The sequence below is a fragment of the Mus caroli genome, unplaced genomic scaffold, assembly GCF_978045245.1.
Source record: "Mus caroli unplaced genomic scaffold, Mus_caroli_1 scaffold_8, whole genome shotgun sequence".
Taxonomy (NCBI): Eukaryota; Metazoa; Chordata; class Mammalia; order Rodentia; family Muridae; genus Mus; species Mus caroli.
This window is the reverse complement of record NW_028227263.1, coordinates 44,155,129-44,182,139: the sequence shown is the minus strand read 5'-3', so window position 1 is coordinate 44,182,139 and position 27,011 is coordinate 44,155,129. Positions and strand designations below refer to the sequence as shown.

At 43.5% G+C, this 27,011-nt stretch overlaps 2 protein-coding genes across 14 annotated transcripts in view; one reads left to right on the top strand and one right to left on the bottom strand.

The window, feature by feature from the left end:
• Nup98 (nucleoporin 98 and 96 precursor) overlaps positions 1-8,436 on the bottom strand; it is a 92,722-nt gene extending 84,286 nt beyond the window's left edge. For 5 of the 6 annotated variants that reach the window (XM_021167275.3, XM_029480156.2, XM_021167277.3 and 2 more), the window contains exon 1: positions 8,303-8,436. The gene's annotated coding sequence lies outside the window, so the exon portion shown is untranslated. Of the gene's footprint in view, positions 1-8,023; positions 8,114-8,302 lie in introns of those variants that run through there. The other variant, XM_029480155.2, reaches the window with a different exon arrangement.
• Positions 8,437-8,709: 273 nt separating this feature from the next.
• The window catches only part of Pgap2 (post-GPI attachment to proteins 2), a 28,699-nt gene continuing 10,397 nt past the window's right edge, over positions 8,710-27,011 (top strand). For 3 of the 8 annotated variants that reach the window (XM_021167281.3, XM_021167280.3, XM_085841461.1), the window contains exons 1-4: positions 8,718-8,882; positions 22,056-22,204; positions 22,851-22,962; positions 25,369-25,543. In XM_021167281.3, the coding sequence (XP_021022940.1) occupies positions 22,174-22,204; positions 22,851-22,962; positions 25,369-25,543 (318 nt within the window). In that variant the 5' untranslated portion in view covers positions 8,718-8,882; positions 22,056-22,173. Of the gene's footprint in view, positions 8,883-21,922; positions 21,960-22,055; positions 22,205-22,255; positions 22,289-22,322; positions 22,623-22,850; positions 22,963-25,368; positions 25,649-27,011 lie in introns of those variants that run through there. The other 5 variants (XM_021167288.3, XM_085841459.1, XM_029480159.2 and 2 more) reach the window with 5 other exon arrangements.

The following is a 27,011-nucleotide window of genomic DNA, read 5'->3' as shown; positions in this document are numbered from 1 at the left end:
TGATTAAGAAAAACCTCTGGCCTCTATGTACACATGCACATACACACACAGAAAAAGAATCTACTGACCTCTGACAAGAGGGTCAGATGTGCAGATATTAGCAACCACTATATCAAAGGAAGTATGACCAAGTAATGAATAATGGTGATAGACATATTACAGGAGGATAAACTGTTTCCTTCACGAATAGGCAGCCAAAATTCAGATTCAATTTGAACTCAGAGATCAACTGCCTCTGCCTCCTGAATGCTGGGATTAAAGGCATGTGCCAGCACTGCCTGGCAATTTAAAGAATCTTTAGCTAATTAGAAAAAAAGAAAGAAAAGACAGACAGATAAAAAGCAGCTGTTTTATGAAATAAAGAGCAGTGGGTATAGTAGAACCCTCCACTTCCAAAGCAGCTTTTTAATCAGTATAAAAATCACTTTCCAAGATCAATGTCTTCAAATTGTGACCCAAGTATCTATAAGTTTAAGATTTTTCAGTTGATCCATAGAGCCCAAACTACTTTCATAATAAAACTACAATGGCTAGGCCTGGTGTAACCAATCTCAACTTCTAGAGAGGCTACGGCAAGATGATCACAAGTTCAAGGCCTATCTGAACTAGAGAGTTCAAGGCAAGGCTAAGAAACTTACACCCCAACTCAAAAAGTAAATAGAGAGCTGGGTGGTAGTGGTGGTACAGGCCTTTAATCCCAGCACACAGGAAGCAGAGGCAGTCAGATCTCCTTTGAATTCAAGGCCAGCCTGGTTTACAGAGCAAGTTACAGGTCAGCCATGGCTACACATTGAAACTCCTGTCTTGGAAAACCAAACTAACAGAGAGACAGACAGACAGACAGACAGACAGAGACAAGTACACACCGGTGATAAAGCACTCTGACCCTAGGTTCAATCTCCAGTAACAACAAAAACAAAAAACTAGAACCTAAGCAGCAATCAAGTCAACGACCCCAAACTGTATGAACAGTCATTGAATTCTCCACTGCCAACCAGTATAAAAAAATTTTCAAGGCTGGAGAGATGGCTCAGTGGTTAAGAGCACTGACAGCTCTTCCAGAGGTTCTGAATTCAATTCCCAGCAACAACATGGTGGCTCACAACCATCAGTAATGGGATCTGATGCCCTCTTCTGGTGGGTCAAGAGAATAACAGTGTACTCACATACATAAAATAAATAAATCGTAAAAAAAGTCCTTAATGAGCAGTAAAAAGTATTTATGATATTCTCAACATCATTTTACTATCCTGTGATTATTTTTTGAAATTTAATGAGAAGTACTTAAAAGTACTTAAATACACTAACGCATGGGTTGATTCAAGGAAAAACACTTCTGTGATTAAAGAGCTCTTTTTTGTCATGAAATACCACTATCTCAACAAAGGAATGATAAACCATGCTTAAAATTCAAAGCAAAGCTGGGCATTGGGAGCACACACCTTAGATCCCAGCACTGGGAAGGCAGATCTCTCTTGAGTTTGAGGCCAGCCTAGTTTACAGATCGAGTTACAGGACAGCCAGAACCACAGAAACTCTCCCTTGAAACAAAACAAAACAGATTTGAAGCAAGAAAATCAGAATTTTAGAAACTTGTCTAGGAGCCTGTCAGCTACCACCCTACTTTTACATTTTATATTTGTTTTTATGTGTATGAGTGCTTTGCCTGCATATACGTCTGCATATATATGTGTGCTTGGTGCTCACAGAGAGAGAATCAGATTTCCAGGTATGTAGTTATAGGTGGTTAGCCACCATGTAGGTGCTGGGATTCAACCCCTAGTCCTCTGGATCTTAATCACAGAGCCATCTCTCTTGCATTCCTTCATTTTTACAAAATATTTCTTTAACATGTATGCCTGTATGTATGTCTACCCACCACTTCTGTGCCTGGTGCAGGTGGAGGCCAGAGGAGGGCGATGCATTCCCTGAAACTAGAGTGACAGATGGTTGCAAGTCACTATGTGGGTGCTGGGAATTGAAGCCACGTCTTCTGGAAGAGCAGCCAGTGCTCATAACTACCAAGCCACTTCCCACCCACTCTTCCTCACTTTTTAAAAACGGGTTTCATGAATCCCAAGCTGGGCTTCAAACTGGATGTGTTGTCAGAGATGACCTTGAACTTCTGTGCTAGTCGTTTCTCTTGCCAACTTTACACAACCTAGGATCACTTGGAATGAGAACTATCCAGACTAGTCTAGCCTGCGTCCACCACTGCAGGAAAATGTCGTGATTGATGCAGGAGGGCTCAGCTTACTATAAACAGCAGCACCCCTATGAAGGTGGGTCTGGGCTATATTAAGAGAGCTGAGCACGAGCAGTGGTCTAGCCAGTAACAGCTAGGTTTCCAAGGTTTCTGTTTCAGTTCCTGCCTTAAAATTCCCTCAGCAGTGCGCTGAAACTAAAAGTTTGAGATGAACTAACTCTTGCCTCCCCAACTAACTTTTGATCATGGTATTTATTATAGCAACAGGAAAGTAAACCAAAACAACTTTGATCTTCCTGCCTTCATCTCCCAAATGCTGGGGTTAAAGGTCATGTTACCAAGCCTGTTTTATGACGTACTGGGGAGAATCTAGGGCTTCATGTATACTAGGCAAACACTCCACTAACTAATCTATACTGCCAGCCCCGCCCTTCCAAATTTGTTATTGTTTTGAGAGACAGGGTCTCACTGTATCCCTGGCTGGCCCTGGAATCCATCTGTACACCATTAAACTCCCTGGGACTGTCATTGAAGGCCTGTGCCATCACATCCCTGATTTAATAAGTGAGAATACTGAAATGGATCAAAATAGTAACAACTGTAAAATTTTATTTGTCAACATAACTTAGTGAACCAATAATTTCCGAATTATCAATGCTGATGTCATTAAATCACGTGTAAGATACAGTGTGCAAGATGAACTGATGAACTTCTGTGTAACACAGGACATAAATGTAATGATAAGGCTTCTAAATCTGTATTACAAATCTGTAACAGGTTTGAGTGCCATGTCAATGGAGAATACAAACATCTGAAAAGACTATTAAAATACTCCCTTCTTTTTTAGCTAGTTATCTACATAAGGTTGGGTATTTTTCACTAACTTACTTTGTCAGCTGCTGGAATATAAAAGTCAACTACTGTATCAAATAATCTTTTATTAATCCAGCTTTCTCACTGAATTTTAAAATTATTGTATCTTATTTTTCAGACAGGGTCTTACTTTGTAGCTCTGGCTAGCCTTGAAATTACAAATATGCTTACCCTGCCTCTAAGGTGCTGAATTTAAAGGTATAAGCCATCATGCCCCCACTTATTTATTTTGCATTTATTATATATGTGTATAAATACACATGGTGCAGTACCCATGGTGGCCAGAAAGAGCACTGGATCCCTTTTAGCTAGAGTTACAGGCAGGTGTGAGATGCCTGGCATGGAGGCTAGCAACTGTACTCAGGTCCTCTACAAGAGCAGTAAATGCTTTTAACTGATGAGCTATCTCTTTAGCCCCACACTCCCAACCCTTTCCCCTAGAGTCTCTCTGTGTAGCCTTGGCTGTCCCAGAACTTCCTCTGTAGAGCAGGCTGGCCTCAAAATCATAAAGATCTGCCTGCATCATCCTCCTGAGTGCTGAGATTAAAGGTGAAAGCCACCATTGCCTGGCTAATTTTTAACACAGTAAGTATCAACATTATAAATAAAAGCCGCCTGGAACCCATAATTAAAAAAAAGTTTATAATTATTATTGAATGACTATTGTATTATTCTCTGTCCCCCTGAGTCCATGTGGCAGTCAAAGGACGACTCCTCTGGAGTTGTTCTCTTTTTTCCATGCGTATGTGGGTTTCAGGGACTGATTTAGGTTTCTGGGATTATCAAGGCAAGCATTTTACCCACTGAGGCATCTCACTGGCCCTGGAACACTTTATACTTTTAAAAGATATAAGGAGTTTAGAAACCACCAAGTTTGAGAGGTACTATCTTATACTATTACTATCTGTCCACCTCCAGTTTCACATCCTTCAATCTACCCTACTAAGCTATCCTTCACCTTTATCTTAAACTTACTATTAACTTTAAAGACTAGTTATACTTAGAGAAGCTAGAACTATGTAGATTCTCCTGCTTCTACTGCTTAAGTCAGTGGTTCTCAAACTTCCCAACGTTACAACCTTTTAATACAGTTCCTTATGTTGTAGTGACCCCCAACGATAAAATTATCTTTGTTGCTACTTCATTAACTGTAATTTTGCTGCTGTTATAGATCATAATGCAAATAATTTTTGGAGACAGAGGTTGAGGAGTTGAGACCCACGGGTTAAAAACCACTGGCTTAAACCTTGGTACTACAGGCATATGCCAGTCACTATGCCTGACTCATAGGATGCAGGAAGTGAACCTTGGGCTTCATGAATGCTAGGCAATCCACCAACAACTAATCTACATCACCCAGCTCCATAAAGCTCTATTTTTAGCTTTATTAAAGCTGGGACACACCTTTAATCCCAGCACTTGGGAGGCAGAGACAGGCACATCTCTGAGCTCAAGGCCAGCCTCGTTAGACAGAGCTACTGAGAAACCCAGCCTTGAAAAGCAAAATAATCAAAGAAATGCAGCTAGGCCTGGTGGCACATGCACATGCCTGTACTTGGGAGAATGATGCAGTTTCAGTGAGTCCAGGTCAACCTGGTACATAGTGAGATATTGTCTCAATAAATACATTCCAAACTAAAACAATTATTCCCCATTAAACTGAAGTATTAACTCTTCAATACTGCATGTAACTTTGAGTATCAATAGCTCTTTTACTCCTTCCTCAAAAAACAAAGCTTTTCCCTGATTTGTCTTATAGAAAAGTAATCTACCACAGAAATGAGAAGAGAATCTTTTTTTTTTTCATCTTGGCTGAATTTCTTTTTTCTTTCTTTCTTTTTAAAATATTTTTTATTAGGTATTTTCCTCATTTACATTTCCAATGCTATCCTAAAAGTCCCCCATACCCTCTCCCACACTCCCCTACCCACCCACTCCCACTTTTTGGCCCTGGCATTCCCCTGTACTGGGGCATATAAAGTTCGCAAGTCCAATGGGCCTCTCTTTCCAGTGATGGCTGACTAGGCCATCTTCTGATACATATGCAGCTAGAGTCAAGAGCTCGGGGTACTGGTTAGTTCATATTGTTGTTGAGAAGAGAATCTTTTTTTTTTTTTTTTTTTTTGGTTTTTGAGACAGGGTTTCTCTGTGTAGCCCTGGCTGTCCTGGCACTCACTTTGTAGACCAGGCTGGCCTCGAACTCAGAAATCCGCCTGCCTCTGCCTCCCGAGTGCTGGGATTAAAGGCGTGCGCCACCACGCCCGGCTCGAGAAGAGAATCTTAAAGGAAAGTGGCTCTAGGACTTAGTTTTAGAGTTTCCCAAGAACAGTACTTGACAAGTTTTTCATGGAAAGCAGGGCATGGCGACATATACCACTCTGTACATGAAAGGGAAAGGCAGAAAAATTAGGAGTTTAAAGTCAGCCTTAGGCTACACACCATGAATATTGTCTCAAAAAAAAAAAAAAAAGTCTTAGACAATTTATGAACTGACTTTACAAGCAAAGTAAGTATAGTTTTACTAAAATGTAAGCAGTCATCTCATTCAGGTATAATTTTAATAATTTCTTAACCTTGGTAGTTACAACTTGGGGAACAAAGGTTAATTGGTACTGAACTATCTTGTTGTGAGCATGTACTGAATTCCCAGCACAGCACACTAAATCCTCATAAAATGCTTAACATCTGGCATCTACTAAGATTTATATAGTATATATACACATAATTACATATGTATACATATATATGTATATGGGGGAGGGATGGGGTTTCCATGAGTAACAGCCCTGGCTCTCCTGATGATGGATTTGTAGACAAGGATGGCCTCAAATTCATAGAGATCGCCCTGTCTCTACCTCCTGAGTGCTGGGATTAAAGGCATTGAATTTCAGAATTTTACAAAGTCTGTTACTAGAAATTAATCAGTATTACAATATTGATGTCCTAGACTATCACCATACAAATAATACTGTTTTCCCAAATGTGAATTTGGTGCCCTACCAGTGTAATTAGATACCTAGGAGCTAATGGCTACCAACAAAAGTACAAAGTATTTCCTAAGTACACAAACACCTAGACTCTTTTCCGGAGTAGTTCTCAGTTTAACTTTTCTGTATTTGTTCATTCACAAAATACAACTAAGGAACACCTATGAGCCACATTACCTAAATATTAAGAAATATATGTATCTATGTTTTGGTGTGTGTGTGTGTTTTGAGAAAGGGTCTCATGCAGTCTGACTGGCCTGAAACTTGCTATACGGACCAAGCTGACCTCAAACTCCCAGAGATCCATCTGCCTGTATCTCTGGTGTACTGGGATTAAAGGCATTCCCATCACAGCCAGCAAGATTAAAAACAAAACAAAACAAGACAAAACAAAACATAATCTAGTAAAATGTCAAATAGCTAACATGTAAAATGTCTGCTACAAGCAGAAGATCAGGTTAAGTGCTATGGAAGCTTACAAAGGAGAGTGAGTCAGGTGGTGATGCTCAAACTGAGAAAATGGTACAGAAAACACCAGGTTACAACTTTTAAGACTTCAGTTCTCTTCTGTGCTTTTGCATTATTTTTTAGGTCTTATGGTTTATATAAACATCAAAGCTACAAGCTGATTGATATATTCAGATCAAAATGACAATTCCATCAAATCTTTTTTTTTTTTTTTTTTTTGGTTTTTCGAGACAGGGTTTCTCTGTATAGCCCTGGCTGTCCTGAACTCACTCTGTAGACCAGGCTGGCCTCGAACTCAGAAATCCGCCTGCCTCTGCCTCCCGAGTGCTGGGATTAAAGGCGTGCGCCACCATGCCGGACAATTCCATCAAATCTTAAGTAGCAGATTTAATTTTATCAATGTATTTCCCAGTACCTCTAACATGTTCAGCCTCATTTTTTTTTATTTTACTGAAATGAATTCAATTATTTCTTTTATCACGTGTACAAGTGTTTTGCCTGTGTATTTGTGTATGCTCTAGTTCTCTGGCCTCAGTTTCCATAACTGGTGACATTACAGGCCTGCACCACATCTATCTTGGTTTTATTCCCCACCCCACTTGGCTTTTTGAGTCAGGGTCTCTGCAGCCCTAGATGTCCTGAAACTCAGTATGAAAAGTAGGCTAGCTTTGTAGTCACAGAACGCCTCCTGCCTTTGCCTCTCAAGTGCTGGGATAAAAGGTGTGCACTGCCAAGGTTAAAGTCAATTTCACCATTTTTAAAGTTTTGTTCTCAAAAGTCTATGTTAAGTCTGGATGTGATGGCAAACACCTTTAATCTCATTACCTCAGCGTTAGAGGCAGGTGGTCTCTTTGAGTCTGTGACAAGCCTGGTCTACATAGCGAATTCCAGGCCAACCAAGGGTTGTCTCCAAAGTAAAAAAAAAAAAAAAAAAAAAAAGCCAAAAAGTCCACATCAGGGTACTACTAATCAAGTTATCTTACTATATATAAACAAACATGAAAACAGCTAAACTAGAAGTGTTTTTGAAAATTATGTCAAATGTCTGGATCCTTCCCACTACCAAATAGAGAATTGCCAATATTGGGAGAGTGGAACATACAGAAAGGGTGGAATAGTATACAAATTCTACTAGACTTGAATCAAGACACCTGGGATTCTCTTCCTCTACCTACCTCCCACTAAGAAAGCCTCTGTACTTGAGGCAGAGTGGGGGTGATTGACAATTTAAACGCTTATGGCTCCAGTTACTCAGAAATTCAATCTTTCTCACCTAGGTTTACACAAAACAGAAAGAACCCTTCATTCCATTTATCAGACAATTGTCAGTGTCTTAAAAAGCTAAACGCAGTTCTGACTCACTTAACCCTCTGGTTGAACCCTAGACAAAACGTGTCCAGTAGAGTGGTCAAGGAAGTGATGGGGAGACCTCACTGAAGTCCCCCCAAGGCACCACCCTGCAAGGGCCTGCCTACCGCGGGCTGCTCACCTCCACCCAGCGAATGAATGAGTAGCACCGGAGAAAGCGAGGTTCACTCAACGTGGGCTGCTACCCGAGACCCCTCCGGCCTACGCCCCACACGGTTGGATCCCCTCCCAGGGCCTCCCGAGCAAGGCCGCAGGCCCCGGGCCCCGCCCCCTCACGCAGGCCCGAAGGAGCGCGCCCGGCACGAGACTCGGCGGCGGAGAGGGCCCCGGGCGTCCAGCGCAGATGCCCGTACAGAGGGGAAGATCTACCCGCCCGGCCCAGGCAGCGCTCCCGACTTACAGCGGTGCGTCTGGAGTGAGAGCCCAGGTCCGCCCGTCACCCGCCGCTCACCGCGCGGCCTCCAGAAAAACCGTCGCCGCCGCTGCCGCCGCTGCCGCCGCCACCGACCGCCGCTTCGGGCGCAGCGCGCAGAGGCCTGACTGCGTCACACGCAGTCTACCGTCAGAGATCGGCTCCGGGCGCTCCGCCCTTGGCGGCCGGGCATTGGCGGGCCGGTCCGCCACTCGAGGCCCACACCGTTATTCATTGGGTGACGATCCTTTTGAAACCGAACGTGGAGGCGGTCTCTGATTAGGAACAGAGGGGAAGAGGAGGAGCGTAAGGAATTGCCGGGAAAGTGGGGGGGAAAAAAAGGAGGGACGATGGGGAGGGATGTAGAGTCCCACTCCCTCTGCCGCAACGGTTGGCTGAGAGAGGCTCATGACGTCACACAGGCCCCTCGAAGAGGGCTTGTGAGTGGCTAGAGGAGTGAGCACCAAACAGCAGTGACGCTGTGTCGGGGCCCCGCCCCCTTCCTTGGAGCGCGGAGACTCGCTACGGAAGCTCCGGCCAATCAGAAGGAAGTCCCAAGGATGACATGGTAATTGTTCTACCCTTCTCTAGCTCCTGTCTGCGGGCAATGATGGGAAGGCTCCTTGGCCACCTAGCTTGCACTTGGAGAGCCGGAGGACCCTTCCTGGAGACCCATTAATCCACAGATTTTCTGCACACACTCCACTCCCCACTGTTCTTTCCAGCGCAAGCCAGCCCTCGCCGTACACTTTCCCCCTCTGAATCTCTAGAGTAGACCTGAGCAATGGATTTGCCTTACCAGAGCTTGAGCCCAATGAGGATTCTTGGCCCTTCAGCCTCAGCTGCACTTTCAGAATCTATACTTGTTCTGGGTTTCTTGCGCAAATTTACGGCCTTCTCCAGGACACATTTGGTAACCTTTACAAGTCTGGGTGAAGTTCAGGCAGTCTGCTTGTCAAGACCTTGTTACTTTGTATCTTATTTATTTTCTGTTCTGTGGCTCCTCCCTCCCCTGGTCTGGGCCAAAGCTTCATTTTCATCCTTTTGGTGTCTTTCCTCCTAGGATCTAGCAGAGAGCAGAAGAGTGAGCATGTTCTAGAAACCAGACCTCTCTAATTATTGAGGTCTCACAGATAACAGGAGCTGTGTTAAAAAAAAAAAAAAAAAGAGGGTACATACCACCTCTCCACCACGTCCTGGGAAATCAATATAGAACTGAAACGAGATTTGCTAAGAATTTTAAATGATTCCCTCAAACAAAAATATCTTAAAGGAGCTGGAGAGAGAGATGGGCTCAGAGATTAAGAGCACTGGCTGCTCTTCCAGAGGTCCTGAATTCAATTCCCAGCAACCCCATGGTGGCTCACAACCATCTGTAATGGGATCTGGTGCCCTCTCCTGGTATACATAAAATAAATAAATCTTTTTTTTTTTTTTTTAAGACAGTAAATGGAAGAAACATGATATATTGTCGGTGTTCAGTATATACTTGAAAGAATAATGTATAAATCGCCTAACAGTTAAAGCTAGTTTGAACATCCATCTGTAACCACCATTCCTAAACCACTCTGTCCAAACACCCTGCTTTTCCACCACTCCTCCTTGTTTTCTCTAAACCAGAAAGTCATTAGGTGGGGTATAAGATCAGTAACTTCAGTTCTTAGGTAGCTGAGGTAGAATATGAAGCTGAAAGCCAGCCTGAAATACATGAAACTGTCTTAAAAACAAAATAACAATACTCAGGGTTTTATTTTTGAATCTTTACAGTGGCTCTCTTGCCACCATCCAAACCTCTGATTTTTTGGTTCTTCAGTCTTGAAATGCAACTACATTTAAGCCTGCCCTGGACATTTGTTTTACTGTTCTTAAGACTTGGCACATAGTTGATGTACCTTACAATTTACATATTTGTTGCATAGATGAGTGAATTATTGTTTTAGCAGCAAAATAATAGAATTGTCGAACTTCAGAATCAGGGAACCCCCAGTTTAAATCCAGGCCCAACTATGATAATATGGGGAAAATCCCCAATAACTCTGGACTTCAGTTTCTTTGTCTGTAAAATAAGGATAATTTTGCTTGACTTACAGACTGTTGGGAGAATGAAATGAAGGGAATATAACATTTGATATGGTACCTGGTACACAGTCTGCCCTCAATAAGTAATGGACTGACCATTTTAAATGTTTTAAGGCATGGGTTTTGAAATGTGTCTTAAATGACTCAACAGGTGAGTATATTCAATTTAAAGTATTAGTAGATGTTCAGAAGTTGGGATTCTTAAATGGTGTGTACTTATAGGAAGACTGGAGAGGATACATTGAAAGAGAAATGCTTCAGTGAGGAGGACCATGATAACTTTGAAGTTCCTTATTTTATTTAAAGATGTATTTATTATTTTATGTACGTGAGTACACTGTAGCTGTAAAGCTGGTTGTGAACCTTCATGTGGTTGTTGGGAATTGAATTTAGGACCTCTGCTTGGTCCAGTCAGCCCTGCTCCCTCTGACCCAATGATTTATTTATTATTATAAATAAGTACACTGTAGCTGTCTTCAGACACACCAGAAGAGGGTATCAGATCTCATTACAGGTGGTTATGAGCCACCATGTGGTTGCTGGGATTTGAACTCAGGACCTTTGGAAGAACAGTCAGTGCTCTTACCTGCTGAGCCATCTCACCAGCCCCATTAATCTCTTACAATGACTTACTGTAGTTATTAATGTAAATGGAATCATATAATCTATGGCTTTTGTGTCTGGTGCTTTCACTTAGGATAGTATTTTTAAAGTTCATTGGTATAGGTAGCTCGTGTCAATATGTTATTTATTTTTATGACTTAATAATATCCCGTTATTGCCGGGCTTGGTGGTGCACACCTTTAATCCCAGCACTCGGGAGGCTGAGGCAGGCGGATTTCTGAGTTCGAGTCCAGCCTGGTCTACAGAGTGAGTTCCAGGACAGCCAGGGCTATACAGAGAAACCCTGTCTCGAAACACCCCCCTCCAAAAAAAAGAAGAATATCCCATTATCTATGTATACCATCTTCTGTATACAAATCAGTTAATAGAAACTTGAGTTTCCACGTTTAGCCATTATGGATAATACTGCTATGAACATTTGTATTCAAGATCTTAGTGGACAGGTTTCTCTTGTGTTTATACCTAGGAGTTGAATTACTAGAATATGAGATACATGCTAACTATACTTGACTCCTTCTACCACTATGTCACATGCTTTACTTATAAGTTTTTTGTACTCTCAAGATCTATAATTTTATGTGTTGATTTTTAATCACTTTTGTTTTTTTTTAATTAATTAATTTATTTTTTTTGAAGATTTATTTATTTATTATATGTAAGTACACTGTAGCTGTCTTCAGACACTCCAGAAGAGGGCGCCAGATCTCGTTACAGATGGTTGTGAGCCACCATGTGGTTGCTGGGATTTGAACTCCTGACCTTCGGAAGAGCAGTCGGGTGCTCTTACCCACTGAGCCATCTCACCAGCCCCGTTTTTTTTTTTTTTAAAGATTTATTTATTATACATAAGCACACTGTAGCTGTCTTCAGACACCCCAGAAGAGGGCGCCAGATCTCGTTACGGATGGTTGTGAGCCACCATGTGGTTGCTGGGATTTGAACTCTGGACCCTCGGAAGAGCAGTCGGGTGCTCTTACCCACTGAGCCATCTCACCAGCCCCCACTTTTGTTTTTTAAAAAATATTTATTTGTGGGTATGGTGGCATGTGCCCTTAATCCCAGCACTGGAAACAAAGGCATGTAGATCTGTGAGTTGGAGACCAGCCTAGTCTACGGAGAAAGTTCCACGACAGCTAGAGTTACACAGAAAAACCCTGTCTCAAAAAACTACAGAAAAAAATTTATGTATCTGTGTAAGCATTACAGGTGCTTGTGAATCACCCTACATAAATGTTGGAAACTTAAGTCTGTAAGAACAGTATATACTCTTAATTCCTGAGCAATTTCTCCAGTCCCGATTGTATCACTTATTATTATTACTAGTAGTAGTTGGTGTGTGTGTGTGTGTGTGTGTGTGTGTGTGTGTGTGTGTAGGCGTATATGCCATTGCATACAGAGGCCAACTTACAGGAGTCTGTTCTCTCTTTCTACCTTCATGTGGTTCTCAGGATCGGAAATCAAGGCATCAGGGTTGTATAGCAAATGTTTTGAGATGCTGAGCCATTTTGCTAGTTCCATTTTCTTCTTTTAATTTTGGGGGCTGAAAAGATGGTTCAGGGGTTAAGAGTACTTTTATTGCAGTTGAGCAATAGTGGCCACACTCTTTAGTCCCAGCACTTGGGAAACAAAGGCAAGTGGATCTCTGTGAGCTTGAGGCCACCCTGGTCTACAAAGCTAGTTACAGGACAGTGAAGGCTACACAATGATAACCTGTCTCAAAAATCAAAAAACAAACAAAAACCAGAAACCCAACAACAGCAAGGTGCTTGTTGCTCTTGCAGGGGATCCAGCATCACAATTGTCTGTTACCTCTAGTTCCAGAAATTTGACATGCTCTTGTGATCTCCTTGGGCATACACATGGGTGAATATATATAAAACAGGCAAACACACACACACACACATACACGTATGTATATCTCACTATGTAAACTCCCACTCAGTAGCCATTGCTAGCCTAGAATTCACTATGCTGATCTCGCTTCCTAGTCTCTTTCATACTATTACTGTTTTAGTGATTGCCATAGATATTACCACATGAATTCTTTTTTTTTTAAGATTTATTTATTTATTATATGTAAGTACACTGTAGCTGTCTTCAGACACTCCAGAAGAGGGAGTCAGATCTTGTTACAGATGGTTGTGAGCCACCATGCGGTTGCTGGGATTTGAACTCAGGACCTTTGGAAGAGCAGTCAGTGCTCTTAACCTCTGAGCCATCTCTCCAGCCCCTGAATTCTTTTTTTTTTTTTTAAGATTTATTTATTTATTATATGTAAGTACACTGTAGCTGTCTTCAGACACTCTAGAAGAGGGTATCAGATCTCATTATGGATGGTTGTGACCCACCATATGGTTGCTCGGATTTGAACTCAGGACCTTCCAAAGAGCAGTAGGCGCTCTTAACCGCTGAGCCATCTCTCCATCCTCCCACATGAATTCTTAATTTAGCAAAGAGTCATGCTATTAAATACCTTTATAGGAAGAATGGAATTCATTAAGATCTTGCAAAGTAAGACTATTCCAGACCAGATAAATGGGGAAGCACAGGGAAAGTGGCATCAGGAAATCACTCACCATATCTGGGATTGTAATCCTAGATTTAATTCTAGAAGCAACAGGAAAGCCAAAGAAAGTTCTTTAGAACAATGAAGATTCTATTATTGTTTGTCTGGTTACTGGAATTAGATGGGTAGCCCCAGGGTGTATTTTTTTTTAAACAGCCCTATCTGTTATATCTGTTATAGACTAAGGCATCTTCAGGTCATAGATCCACCTGCCTCTGCCCCCAAGTCCTGGGATTAAAAGTGTGCTCTTCCATGCCTGGCTGACTTTCTTTTTAAGAGGAGAGGGGCTGAGATCAAAGGCATGTACCACTATTCCCAACAAGTTTATTGTTAGTTTTTGAGATTTTGTGTTTTATTTTATGAGTGTTTTACCAGAATGTATATCTATGAACTATGTGGAAGAAGTTCCCATAGAGGCCAGAAGAGATTATCGTATGCCCTGGGACTGGAATTACAAATGATGATAAAATGCCATGTGGGTGCTAAGAATTGATTTAGGGTCATTTGGAAGAACAGCCAGTGCTTTAATCACTGAGCCATCTCCTCAGCCCCAGAGTGTGGGCTTTAAAACCAATCAGGAAGGATGTCTTGATCCTGACAAAGATATCTGGGAAAAACAAGACTCAGCAGCTCAGGAAGAGCAGGGTTTCCTTTGCCTTTCAGTGAGTCAGGGCCAGTGTTGGGCCTGGATGTCTAGCTGTATTTGTGTCTCTGCCTTTCTTTGTCTCTTCACCTTCCCCAGCCCTCCTCCCTTCTTCCCAATCACTAGCAATTGCTTTCAAAAGGCCTATCTTGCAATTCTTAAAGCGCTGCTAGGTTTGTTTCCGTACAGTCTTTAAAACCCAGTTCAGTAAAGTCTATCAAATATACTCTTACTCTATTCTAGCCCCTACATTAGGCTGAAAGATCAAGTAATCCATTAAGTGGGGGTTGCCTCCTTAAACTAGCTCCTGAACACTTGAGAGACTGAGGCAGGTGAGTTGTTGTGATTTTGAGACCAGCCTAGGCTATATAGTAACTTCTAGCCAGTCTGGGTCACAGATTGAAACTATCTCAGAAAATAAAAGAACTTCCAGGGGCCGGGCGTGGTGGCGCACGCCTTTAATCCCAGCACTTGGGAGGCAGAGGCAGGCGGATTTCTGAGTTGGAGGCCAGCCTGGGCTACAGAGTGAGTTCCAGGACAGCCACGACTACACAGAGAAACCCTGTCTCGAAAAACCAAAAAAAAAAAAAAAAAAAAAAAAAAAAAAAAGAACTTCCAGAAGGGTGTGTGTGTGTGGGGGGGGGGGGGGGGGTCTAGACAAGGAATTTATTTGCTACTTTGTGGCCAGAGTTCTACTAAAAACTTGATAAAATGTTTCTAATGTTACAGATGTGGGAAGATAGGCAGGTGATTGTAAGATGTAGGGAAAAGGAAAAGATGATCAAAGTTTCATGGAAGAGGAAGATAAAGCTAGGGTCTAAAATCTAATTGCTGAAGAAGACGATGATAAGATTACAAAAGTGGTTGAGCACCACACTAAGGAATTTATCCTTGCTTATAAAAGCTATGGAGAGCTACGAAATAATTGATTAACAGCAAAGAAGGGCCATGGTCATGGTTTAACAGGAGTCAGGATTGCTGTACACCTGTACTCCCAGCTCCACACCTGTACTCCCAGCTCCGGGGAGCCAAAATAAGCAAATCTCATGAGTTGGGGCCAGCCTGGTCTACATAGTGAGTTCCAGGTCTGACAGTGCTAAAAGTGAAACCCTGCCAAAAATTAATAAATAAATGGGGGCAATGAGGGGCACCAATGTGGACTAAAAAGATGGCTCAGGACAGGCAGCAGTGGTGCACGCCTTTAATCCCAGCACTTGGGAGGCAGAGGCAGGCGCATTTCTGGTTTTGAGGCTAGCCTCCTCTACAGAGTGAGTTCCAAGACAGCCAGGACTACACAGAGAAACCCTGTCTCGAAAAAACAAACAAACAAACAAACAAACATAGCCAAAAAATAATCCAAAAAAAAATGAATGTGATTTTGGGAGCGATGGTACATGCCTATTTTCCCAGTGTTAAGAGGCTGACTCAAGAGGGCGTGAGTTTGAGGTCAACATGGAATACACAGCAAGTCAAGCCCAGCCTGGGATTCACAGTGAAACCCTGTCTTAAAAAAAAGAAAAGAAAGCCGGGCGTGGTGGTGCACGTCTTTAATCCCAGCACTTGGGAGGCAGAGGCAGGCGGATTTCTGAGTTCGATGTCAGCCTGGTCTACAGAGTGAGTTCCAGGACAGCCAGGACTATACAGAGAAACCCTGTCTCGAAAAAAAGAAAAAAAAAAAAGAAGAGAAAAGAATTATTTTATTATATATTATATATATTAATAATAGTTAATAATTATATTCCTTTTCCATGTATTCTTTTATATAATATATATATATATATTTCTCCTGATGTAATTGTTGTCTGGGAGGCTATTGCCTCAGTCTGCTAACCTAGGTCTAGTTCTGGAAGCTTCTAACCTCTGTACAATCTAATCTAGGCCTAGGATGTTTTCAACTTCTGAGACTTACTGCTAAATAAGCTCACCCTTTCTAATTCTTTCTGAGCTCAAGCTGGCTGATTCAACTAAGCTGTTCTGGCTCAAATTCCTCTCCATGCTGACTGACTGAATCTGGCTTCTCTCTTGTCTTCTGACTGAATTGCTGTGCTTGGGTTCATACTAACTTTGGCAATATGTTCTAATCTTCTGGCTCCTTTTTCTTCTGTCTTTACCTGTGTTTATCTTGTTCTCTCTCTGCAACCTGTCTTTCTATAACTGTCTGATAAAACTGTCTTCTCGGGCTGGTGAGATGCTGCTCAGTGGGTAAGAGCACCCGACTGCTCTTCCAAAGGTCCAGAGTTCAAATCCCAGCAACCACATGGTGGCTCACAACCATCTTTAACGAGATCTGACTCCCTCTTCTGGAGTGTTTGAAGACAGCAACAGTGTACTTACATATAATAAATAAATAAATCTTTTTAAAAAAAACTGTCTTCTCTCTCTCTCTCTCTCTCTCTCTCTTTCTCTCTCTCTCTCTCTCTCTCTCTCTCTCTCTCTGCACTGCTCCCTCAAGTAGCTTTTCTTTCCTCTCTCTTTCGTGAGAGTTGGGCAGATCCTATTCTGTCAAATCATTCTCTGACTCATCACTTTGTCTGCCACTCAATTAGACATCATTTTTACACATGGGTGTCTACTTGTACACACTAACTTTACTTCATTGTTTGGGATTAAAGGTGTGTACTAAGTGTGTTTGTATTCTAGCCAAAGTAGCCGTATTACTGGATTAAATCCCTCTACAAAGAAAAGCAAAAAATGAGCCAATAGGGCTGGAGAGATGACTCAGTGGTTAAGAGCACTCACTGGTCTTCTAATGGTTCTCAGTTCAATTTCCAGCACACAAATGGCAGTTCACAACTGTCTAATGGCATCTTCTGGTGTATGTGTATGTGTGTGATTGTACACACAAGTGTGTATCTTTAAAATGTACATATATCTTATACATTATATATATATATATATACACATATACACACATCTTTAAAAAATATATATATATATACATATATATATATATCTTTAAAAAATGGATAGAAAATTTAAAAAAGAGACATAGCTAAACTTTGAGGGTGGTGGGGAGACAAGAAGTCAGTGAAGAGTTCTTATAGGAAATCTTTCCTTTTTTATTATTTTACATTGTGGATTGATGTTTAGCCTGTATGTATGTATGCATGTATGTATGTATGTATATCATGTGCATGCTTTGTCCGCTAGGAGTCCAGACAAGGATGACAAATTTCTTAGAACCAGAATTACAGATGGTTGTGAGTCACCACAGGTGCTAGGAATCAAGCCCAGGTTTTCTGGAAGAGCGGCCAGTGCTCTTCACTGCTGAGCCATCTCTTCAGCCCCGTGGAGCAGTTCTTGACACATCAGGCTATATATTTTTTTTATCCCCCACTTATACACTGCCTCCATGCTACTGGGTGCTGAAATACCTTTGTGAACACTGAGTCTGTTTAAAGTGCGTGGAGTGAGGGTGTGCATATGGAGATTTGACAATAACAGTGGATAAAACTGGACATTGATGATGCTATTTAAGGCACAGCCTGTCTAGGGTATTTCCAGATATAAGCAAATCCACAGGAGAACAAGAGATATCGGAAAATATCAACCCCAACAGCTACTTGAACAAAGGACAAATGCCAATTTAGGAAGCCCTGGGTACCTACTGTTTGAAGGGAGACTGGCAGCTTAATTGCTCATTCATTTTCTTTTTGTTTGTTTGTTTGTTTTTCTTTTTTAAAGTAAAACAGTAATATTTTTATAATGTTTTAAATTGGACAGAAGGAAGAATGTGTAATTTTATCCACAAAATTAATCTTTAGAATTTTTCAACAATAATAGAAATCAGAAAATACAGTAAGTCAAATATATTTTTGCTAGTGTAATACTTTCTGGATAATTTTATTTTTATTTTTATTAGATATTTTCTTCATTTACATTTCAAATGCTATCCTGAAAGTCCCCTATACCCCCCCCCCCGTTCCCCTACCCACCTACTCCCACTTCTTGGCCCTGTACTGGAGCATATAAAATTTGCAAGACCTAGGGGCCGGGCCTCTCTTCCTAATGATGGCTGACTAGGCCATCTTCTGCTACATATGCAGCTAGAGACACGAGCTCTGGGGGTACTGGTTAGTTCATATTGTTGTTCCACCTATAGGGTTGCAGACCCCTTCTGCTCCTTGGGTACTTTCTCTAGCTCCTCCACTGGGGCCCTGTGTTCCATCCTATAGATGACTGTGGTGTGTGTTTTTCGAGACAGGGTTTCTCTATATAGCCCTGGCTGTCCTGGAGCTCACTCTGTAGACCATACTGGCCTTGAAATCAGAAATCCACCTGCCTCTGCCTCCCAAGTGCTGGGATTAAAGGTGTGCGCCACCACTGACTGGCTGCTTATTCATTTTCTAATGATTTTTTAAAATTTAGCATTCATTTATTGATGTGTCTGTGTGTATTGTGTCTATGGGTACACACATACATGTGCCCAACTCATGTGTGGAGGTAAGAAAAAAATTCTTGGGAGTTGGTTATCTCTATATCTCTCCACCACAAAGGGTGAGGTGGGCATATTTGACATCTGCCACACATATTCCCCTCCCCTCTCCCCCCCCCCTTTTTCCCCTTTTGAGGCACAACAGTCAAGGCTGGCTTTAAATTTGCCATGTAACCAAAGATGATCTTGAATTCCTGGTCCTCCTGCCTCTACCTCCCTACCGCTGAAATTACAGGCCTGTTTAATCACCTTTATTTGTATGATAGATTTCACCAAATTTACCCATCCAGTTTATTAAGAAGATCACATGGAAGGATATTTATAGGTCTCTGGCATGTTGTAAGAACACACTCTTCCTGCTTCTTACATAAACCAGATGGACAGAAATATGCTCAGAGGGGGCTCATCCACCACTGAGTTCAGAGGAGACTTAGTATGAGTTCCAGCATAGTTTGTATGTCTGGTTGTAACAGCCTTCACATACTGAGTACCTTCTGCCCACCTGCCACTGTGTCTTACTTCTGTTCTCAAAGTATCCTGCGATATCCCTTAAGATGTTTTACAGACAAAGGAACAGACTCAGAACTATGAGATGAATAGTCCACACTGTACAGATCCCAAGAAAATCAAATGCAAGGTCAGAGACCCTCAAGCTGGACATTGGCAGTAGTGTAGAGACTAAAGGACCCAGCCACAGGGGCCAGCATTTAGGGCCACAGGAACAGTAAGAAGTCCACACAGGAAGCAGGAACAAGGATGGGATGGAGCTGGAAGACACGAAACCCCAAGACAGGAAACACAAACCTAGTTGCTGAGACTGGGTAGACATGGTCATTTTAGTAAAATTTCACCAGTTTATTTGCTCGGAAAACCTTAAGAACATGGTAGAGTTCAGTCAGGAAAAGTAGCTTCTGGGGCTGCGAAGGCTCATCTGGTAAAACATTTGCCTGGTGATCCAAGTCTCATCCCTGGGAGAAGCAGAGCCATGGGAGTCCTAGAGAACCAACCTCTGAGAGGTGTGCTCTAACCTCCACATACAGACGGTCACACACACACACACACACACACACACACACACGCCACCACCACCACCACCACCACCATCATCATCATCATATGTATACAGTAAGGTTTTTTGTTTTTTTTGTTTTTTTTTTTTTTTAAATGCAGCTGTAGTAAGCTTGGTGGTGGCACACTTGTAATCCACACAGTTGCTTTGAGATCAAGGTCATTCTTCTCGACTACATAGTGAGTTCAAAGACTGCCTGAAATCTGTTTTCAAAAAAAGAAAAAAAAAAAAAAAAGAATGAGATGGCTCAGTGGGTTAGAGGCACATGCTGGCAAGCTTAACAGTATAAATTTGATCCCAAGGACCTATATAGTGAAGGAAGAGAGCTGCCTCTCTAAGAACACCCGTGATCTCCACACATGGGCCCTGCCGCCCAAACAATATTAAAAAATCACAAGTAGGGCAGTGGTGGAGCATGCCTTTAATCCCAGTACTTGGGAGGCAGGGAAGGCAGAGTTTTGTGAGTTTCAGGCCAGATCTATCCTTTAGAGCAAGTTCCAGGGCAGCCAAGGCTGCACAAAGAAACCCTGTCTTGGGGGGAAAAATTACAGATTGAAATAAAGAAAAAAGACAAATAGCTGTTTATAGTAATCCACCTTTTCTCAGAATTGGAGCCCCAGAGAGTGAGTCTGAGATGCATCTCTCTCTCTGGATCACTCCCATCATCCCTCTGCCCAGCACCTGGCCCAGAGAGGACCTAGGATGAGTAAACCAAGAAGCCTAAGTCCAGGGAAAAGAGCTCTTGCAAGTTAATCAGCATGTTTGAACCTCTCTTTCCCATTCTCCAGTGTGGCAATTATAGCTATCCTGTGGGGTTGGTTCTATATAGAGTGATTATTGGAATGACTTCAGACACACGAGTAAATAATGTGCCTTCTCTAGAGACTTTTCTACTTAGTAAAATGGGGATATTAAGCCGGGTGTGGTGGCGCACGCCTTTAATCCCAGCACTTGGGAGGCAGAGGCAGGCAGATTTCTGAGTTCGAGGCCAGCCTGGTCTACAAAGTGAATTCCAGGACAGCCAGGGCTACACAGAGAAACCCTGTCTCGAAAAACCAAAAAAAAAAAAAAAAGGGGGGGGGGTGGGATATTATTCAATTCTACCTTGGTGAGGGATTTGCCTTAGTTGGTAGAGTGCTTGCTCAGCATGCACCAATAACTTCCAACCATCCATAGCCCATGGATTGGGGATACACATATGTAGTCCTACACTCAGAAGTGGAGGTTTGACTACATAGCAGGTTTGAGGCCTGTGTGGGTTACGTGAGATTCTTGCCTACTTTTTTTTTTTTTTTTTTTTTTTTTTGGTTTTTCAAGACAGGGTTTCTCTGTGTAGCCCTGGCTGTCCTGGAACTCACTCTGTAGACCAGGCTGGCCTCGAACTCAGAAATCTGCCTGCCTCTGCCTCCCAAGTGCTGGGATTAAAGGCATGAGCTACCACTGCCCAGCTCTTGCCTGCTTTTTGAGGGGAGGAGGATACTATTTTTTACTTTGCAATGTGGGAATGCTGATGGTGATTAGAGGACAACTTGTGGGAGGCGGTTCTCTCTTTCCATTCTGCTGTTTCCAAGGACTGAACTCAGGTTATAGGCTTGGGTAGCAAGTACCATTAGCCACTGAGCTATCTCATCCACCCAGAGGTCTCACTGAACAAGTCACCTCACCCATAGGAGACTCTGTTAAAAAAAAAGGATCCACTTCATTTTTATGAGGATTAAATGAGCTAAATGCAAAGTAGCAATGTGCCTAGGATGTGATTTTAAGTAGGATTTAAACAGTGATAACTGTCTGACTCAGAAGTCCCACTACTGCTACAGTTGGTCCTGACAATCCTCAAGATGTCTATAGGAAATTGTTGGTCCCCTCACCCTCCTTCCTATTTTGGGTAGGATAGTTTTTTCCAAAACTATCAGTCTAGGCCAGGCCAAAGTGGGAAAAGAACACTGGGACCTGGCTGCTGCTGCTTCTCCTCCTCCTCCTCCCCTCCCCCCTTCTTCCCCTCCTCCTCTCCCCCCCCCCCCCCGCTCCTCCTCCTCCCCCCTTCTTCCCCTCCTCCTCTCCCCTCCGCCCCCCCCCCCCTCCCCGCTCCTCCTCCTCTTCCTCCTTTTTCGTGAAGAACCCTTAAGCTGGATCTGGCTGAACATCCCTCCCCCCCCCCCTTTCCCCCTTCTCCTCCCTCGCGCGCGCCAGTGATGTTGGACAGCATAGGGCTCCCTCTTCTGATAAAAGGTGAGAACAGCTTTGGCCCTTAGTTTCTGGGATGGGCTTAGATGATCTATCTGCAATGTGGCTTTTGGTTTATTTTTATTTTATTTTATTTTTCAGCTCCTTTTGTTGGATGCTGTAGCCGGTCATAGGGAATAAAGTTTGAGGGAAAATTGCCAAGGCTGGGGCAAATTTGGCTTAATGTTTCAGAAGTGCAAAGCTGGATAATTCGATTAGAATGAGCGTAGAGGACTGGAGAATCGGGTCAGGTAATGAAAGAATTTGGGCCCCATTGAATTAATTTTACATTCTTTCAACAGGTGATGGCATGCAGCCAGAGGTAAGATGACAAGGTGACTTATCCAACATTTCAAAACCATGTGTCCTGGCCCTCTGACTGCTCTCACGTACTCAAAAATAATGGGGACAGAGCCGAACTACTAGGGAAGCTTGGCTTGAGGAGACACTAGATTATAAAGAAAGCCAGGAGTCCCCGTCCCCAAAATGGGGAGGAGCAAGTGTTGGACGGGACCAGTTTCCTCTTTAAGACCCACCCCAGAGCACTGGCCCCGCCTCACGCCGTTGCTGCTGCGACCCGCCCCCTTCCACTCGCCCCCGGGCCGGGCTGGGGCTCCCGGTTCCGCGCCACTGGTTACGGGGTACGGCCCCCTATCCACCAGTACTTGGGTGAGTAAGGAGGGAATGGTCAGTTTGGGTCACAGGGTAACGCCACTTTGGGAGCCCCGCCACGAGGTCCGGCCTCCGCAGGCCTGCGGTCTAGGTGCCTACCCGCCTGTGCCCACACTCAGAACCCCGGGAACTGCAGGCATCCAGGTGCTGAACTGTCTTGCTTTTGCCCACTCGGTGGCAGGGCTAGGTGTGCTGGGTTTAAAGACTGCCTCATTTATTCTGCAGGGCCTTTTGCTCGAGATCCCTCCAGGCACTGCGGATGGAGGCGTGGGGGAGCCCTGGAATCTCAGACTAGTTTTGAATCCCAGCTCTGCCAGTTACTAGCTTGTGGCTTTGAGTAAGTGGTTTTTTTTTTTTTTTTTTTTTTTTTTTTTTTTTAACCTACTCTGGGACTTAGTTTCTTTTTCTGTGAAATGGGAACCCAGAGGACAACACCGACTCCTAAAATAAATAGAACTAAAAGAGATATTGTATATCAAGTACTGAGCTCAGAATGTAGATTCTGACAGGAGTGTGGTAGTGAGATTTTTAGGGACTTTGGATATGAAGTGGTGATACTTCTACAAAAACAGTTTTCAGAGCCTTGTAATCTTAGCAACAGGGAGGCAAGGACAGAAGGATTGGGAGTTTCCAGCAAGCCTGGGCTACACAGTAAGATCTTTTCTCTGGAAGAGTGTACATAAACACGTGCACACACAAACTAAAATAAAATGAAATCAACTAAGTAGTGCCAATGAAGAACTTAAGGTTGCCTAGGAGCAGAATTTAAGATAGTGGGCTCCTCCAACTGAGATATCAACAGTGGCCATGGTGGAGAGGCCTTCGAAGTAATCTAGACCATGTGATTTCCTCTTTTACAATTTGAAACAGGCCCAGGATGGTTAGGTGACTTGTCCAAGGTCATACATGTAAAAGGGAGGCCAGGCACACTGCCAAGAAGTAGAAGCAACTATCTTTTCTGTTTGTTTCTGACACTGTCCTTGAATGCCACCCCCCCCCCCCCACACACACACACACTGACCCTGCATGGGGTAAGGTCCGGGGTAAGATCTGGTCTTCAGTTAGAGGATCCCAGTGGTTCACGGGATACAGAGCCGCTGGCTTTGGGGAGGAGCATTAGGAGGAGGATTGGGTTAAATCTACTTCAGATCTAGGTGTGGGCTGGCTGGCGACAGTGCTCTTGTGTAGGGCCCTATCTAGAGAATGGATGAGATCTGGGAGGGTCATCAATGCCACTTCCAACTTCCCAGGGAGATGCTTGACCAAATATTTATTGCCCCAAAGGGGAGGAAGAACTTGAGAACTTGGGTCGGGCTACTTGGCAGAGAGGTAGGTGGAAAGGCAAAGGAAAATGTGGAGGTGTGCCCACCTGTTTCTGGAATGCTAGGAGACCAGCTTGAGATCAGAGTTCTATTTAAGGGTGGGGCCAGAAAGAGTCATGGCTTGAGACCAGAAGGGCCGGTTTTTATGTATCTGGAGCCAGCTATAGTTTGGCACCAAGAAACCTAAACTCTGAGAACGACTTCCCCAAGCTCAGCTATGAGGAAGAGACTCTCCCTCTTGGTTTCTCCATCTTTACAATGGGAACAGGCAGACTGGTTCATGGGTATAGATGTATGGTATATGTCTTCTTTTCTCTTTTGCTCATTCCAGTTCTAATCTGACCTTCCTGGTTAGAGTTTTGGTCCAGAGAGAAAGGGATCAAGAAAATCAGTTGAAATATATAGCTCTTTGTGGACCCTGCATTTCCTTACTGCTGATCCTGGGTGGGATCTTGCTTTACCTCCCCTTCTATACATCTGTACACCGAGAGGGGTTGGGCCAGGGCTATTAGTATGTACTGAGCTGTTATAGTGCCTGACTTTAGAACTTTAGAGTCAATCTCTTGCTACACCCCCTCCCCCACTCTGGTGTCTTGAGACAGAGTTTTTCTGTGTTGCACTGGCTATTCTAGTAATTGCTCTGTAGACCAGGGTGACCTCAAACTCACCTGCCTCTGCCTCCCAAGTGCTGGGATTAAAAGTGTGCACCACTATGTTCCAGCAGACTCTTGTCTGAGGGAAAAATAAGTTTCAAGAGCCTTCACTTCATCTCAGGAGGCACTGGGTATTATAGGGAAGCCACCAGAAGCTGATGAAGCAGCTCTGACCTGCACACAGCAAGCCCAGGCTATCACCAGGCCTGATTCTGCAAAGCCTTTCACCCTTAGAGCACATGAGGCTGCAGGCAGGGACAATCATGGGATGGAGGTTCTGTCAGCTTCTATGGAGTCCCTACTGCACTGGATTGCTGTGCCTGCAATCCCAGAGTCTGGAATGGGCCTGAAGGTGCAGCAGGGCCCTACACAGGTGAGTGAAGCAGTGAGAACCAAGAGGCTGGGCCAGAGGCTTGGGAGTGGGCAGATAGGCACAGGCCACGGGTTTTAAGTTTGGTTCTTGAATCAGTGAAAGACTAGATAATATGAAGTCCAAGGCCTATCTAGACTGGCAGAGAGTTGCAGAGAAGGCCTTCCAATCTATTTCAAGCTTTATCTTAGTATAGATGGAATTCATTGTCTTCCTTCAGAAACGGAAATTGAGTGTTGCCTTGGGATTCTGAGACTTCCTTATCTAGGACAGGAGCTGCCAAAGTTTAGGAGTCTCCTCAGACTTCCTGAGTTTTGAATTGAGCATGAGTGCTAGCATTACCATTGCACCCTCAGCCCTGCTGCCTAGAACCCTGACAACACACCTTCCATCCTTAGGTCTGACAAGATGTACCAGGTCCCACTGACACTGGACCGGGATGGGACCCTAGTCCGGCTCCGCTTCACTATGGTGGCCCTGATCACTGTATGCTGTCCACTTGTCGCCTTCTTCTTCTGCATCCTGTGGTCCCTGCTCTTTCACTTCAAGGAGACAACATCTACACACTGTGGGGTAGGGCTTGGAGGGCACTGGCGGCTTATATTGACAGAGTTAGCCAGTTCTCATGGGCTACTGGGTGGGGGCGGGCTATTTGTAAATCGAGGTCTCATGAGTTAGGTTCCTTTTACGTTCTATGAGAGTTATAGGGCCTGGGGTTACTAAAACTGGGCAGCCCCCAAACTCAGAACCTTGGCCAGTTATAGAGGTTCATGTCTTTAATCCCAGCACTTGAAAGTTAGAGGCAAACCTGATCTTTATATAAGTTCCAGGCCAGGCAGGGTTATATAGAAAGACCCTGCCTTGAAAACAAACAAAGAAATAAAAACCCAGAATCCAATTACTGCTTCATAGAGGAACAGGTTCAAGAGCTCCAGGGTTTCCTGGAGCGGGAGGGGATGGATGGGACTGGGATAAAGGACAATGTAGGTTTCACAGTGTGTCACTTTGGACTTATGCCTGTGTCTGTGGGAATGCCGTTTTGTGCATGTATGTGATTGTGAGGGACATGCCTATATTTAATGGCTTCAAGAATGGTTGTATGTGTGAGTGAAACTGTGTGGAGACCTAGTTATGTGCATGACTGTGTTCTACGGTGGGTTCCATGTCTTCTGAGGGTACTTGAGCCATGCAGAGAGATTTGAGTTTCTCCATAAAATATGAGTAAATGGGGTAATACTTGTGTCGATGTCTGCTATGCTCTTCCTTCACTGATCGACAGTGCTTCCTGAGACCTAGAGAATGAGCATCAGTTTCTATGTCTATAGACAGGTTGATGGTGTCTGCCCTGCTCCTTTCTAAGACTAGGGTAGAGTCCAGGTAGAGACAACATGGGAAGTTGGGTTGGGAGTACAAAGGGTCTAAAACAGGACGAGGAAGAGAATAAGAAAGAGTAAGTGATCATAAGGTTAGGAGGTGGGTCAGGAGATAAATAGGCAGGGCCCCAGGTGAGGGGGAGCCTGGACGTGGAGCTTAGCTAGCCTTAGAGAGAGCTTTGAAGGCCCGGCAGGCAGCTGCCTTTATATGACCCTCACCTCCTGTAAAAGACCATCTGCCCCATAGGAAGCCTAGGTCTAGCAGAGGATTCTGAATGGGAGTTTGGGGTGATGACCTGCTGCTTTTGTTCAATATGACTTGAAAGTCTTCTTTCTAATTTGAAGACATGATACTTGATGAGAGATCACAGAGGGGATAGAGAAACCAGAGGTGGTGGCTCTTGCATGTAATCCCAGCAATGGGGAGACTGAAGCAGGAGGACTCACTTGAAAGCAAGGTCAACCTGGGCTAAAGAATGAAACCCTATCTCATCCCTACCCTCCAATAAATGCATAAAAGTAAATGGAAGGAAAGGACTGGGAGGAAAGAGAGCAGCCAGGCTAGCAGTTTTCAACCATTGTGGGGGGGGGGGTGTCACATATCAGATATCCTGCATATCAGATATTTACATTATGATTCATAAAGTAGCAAAATTACAGTTATGAAG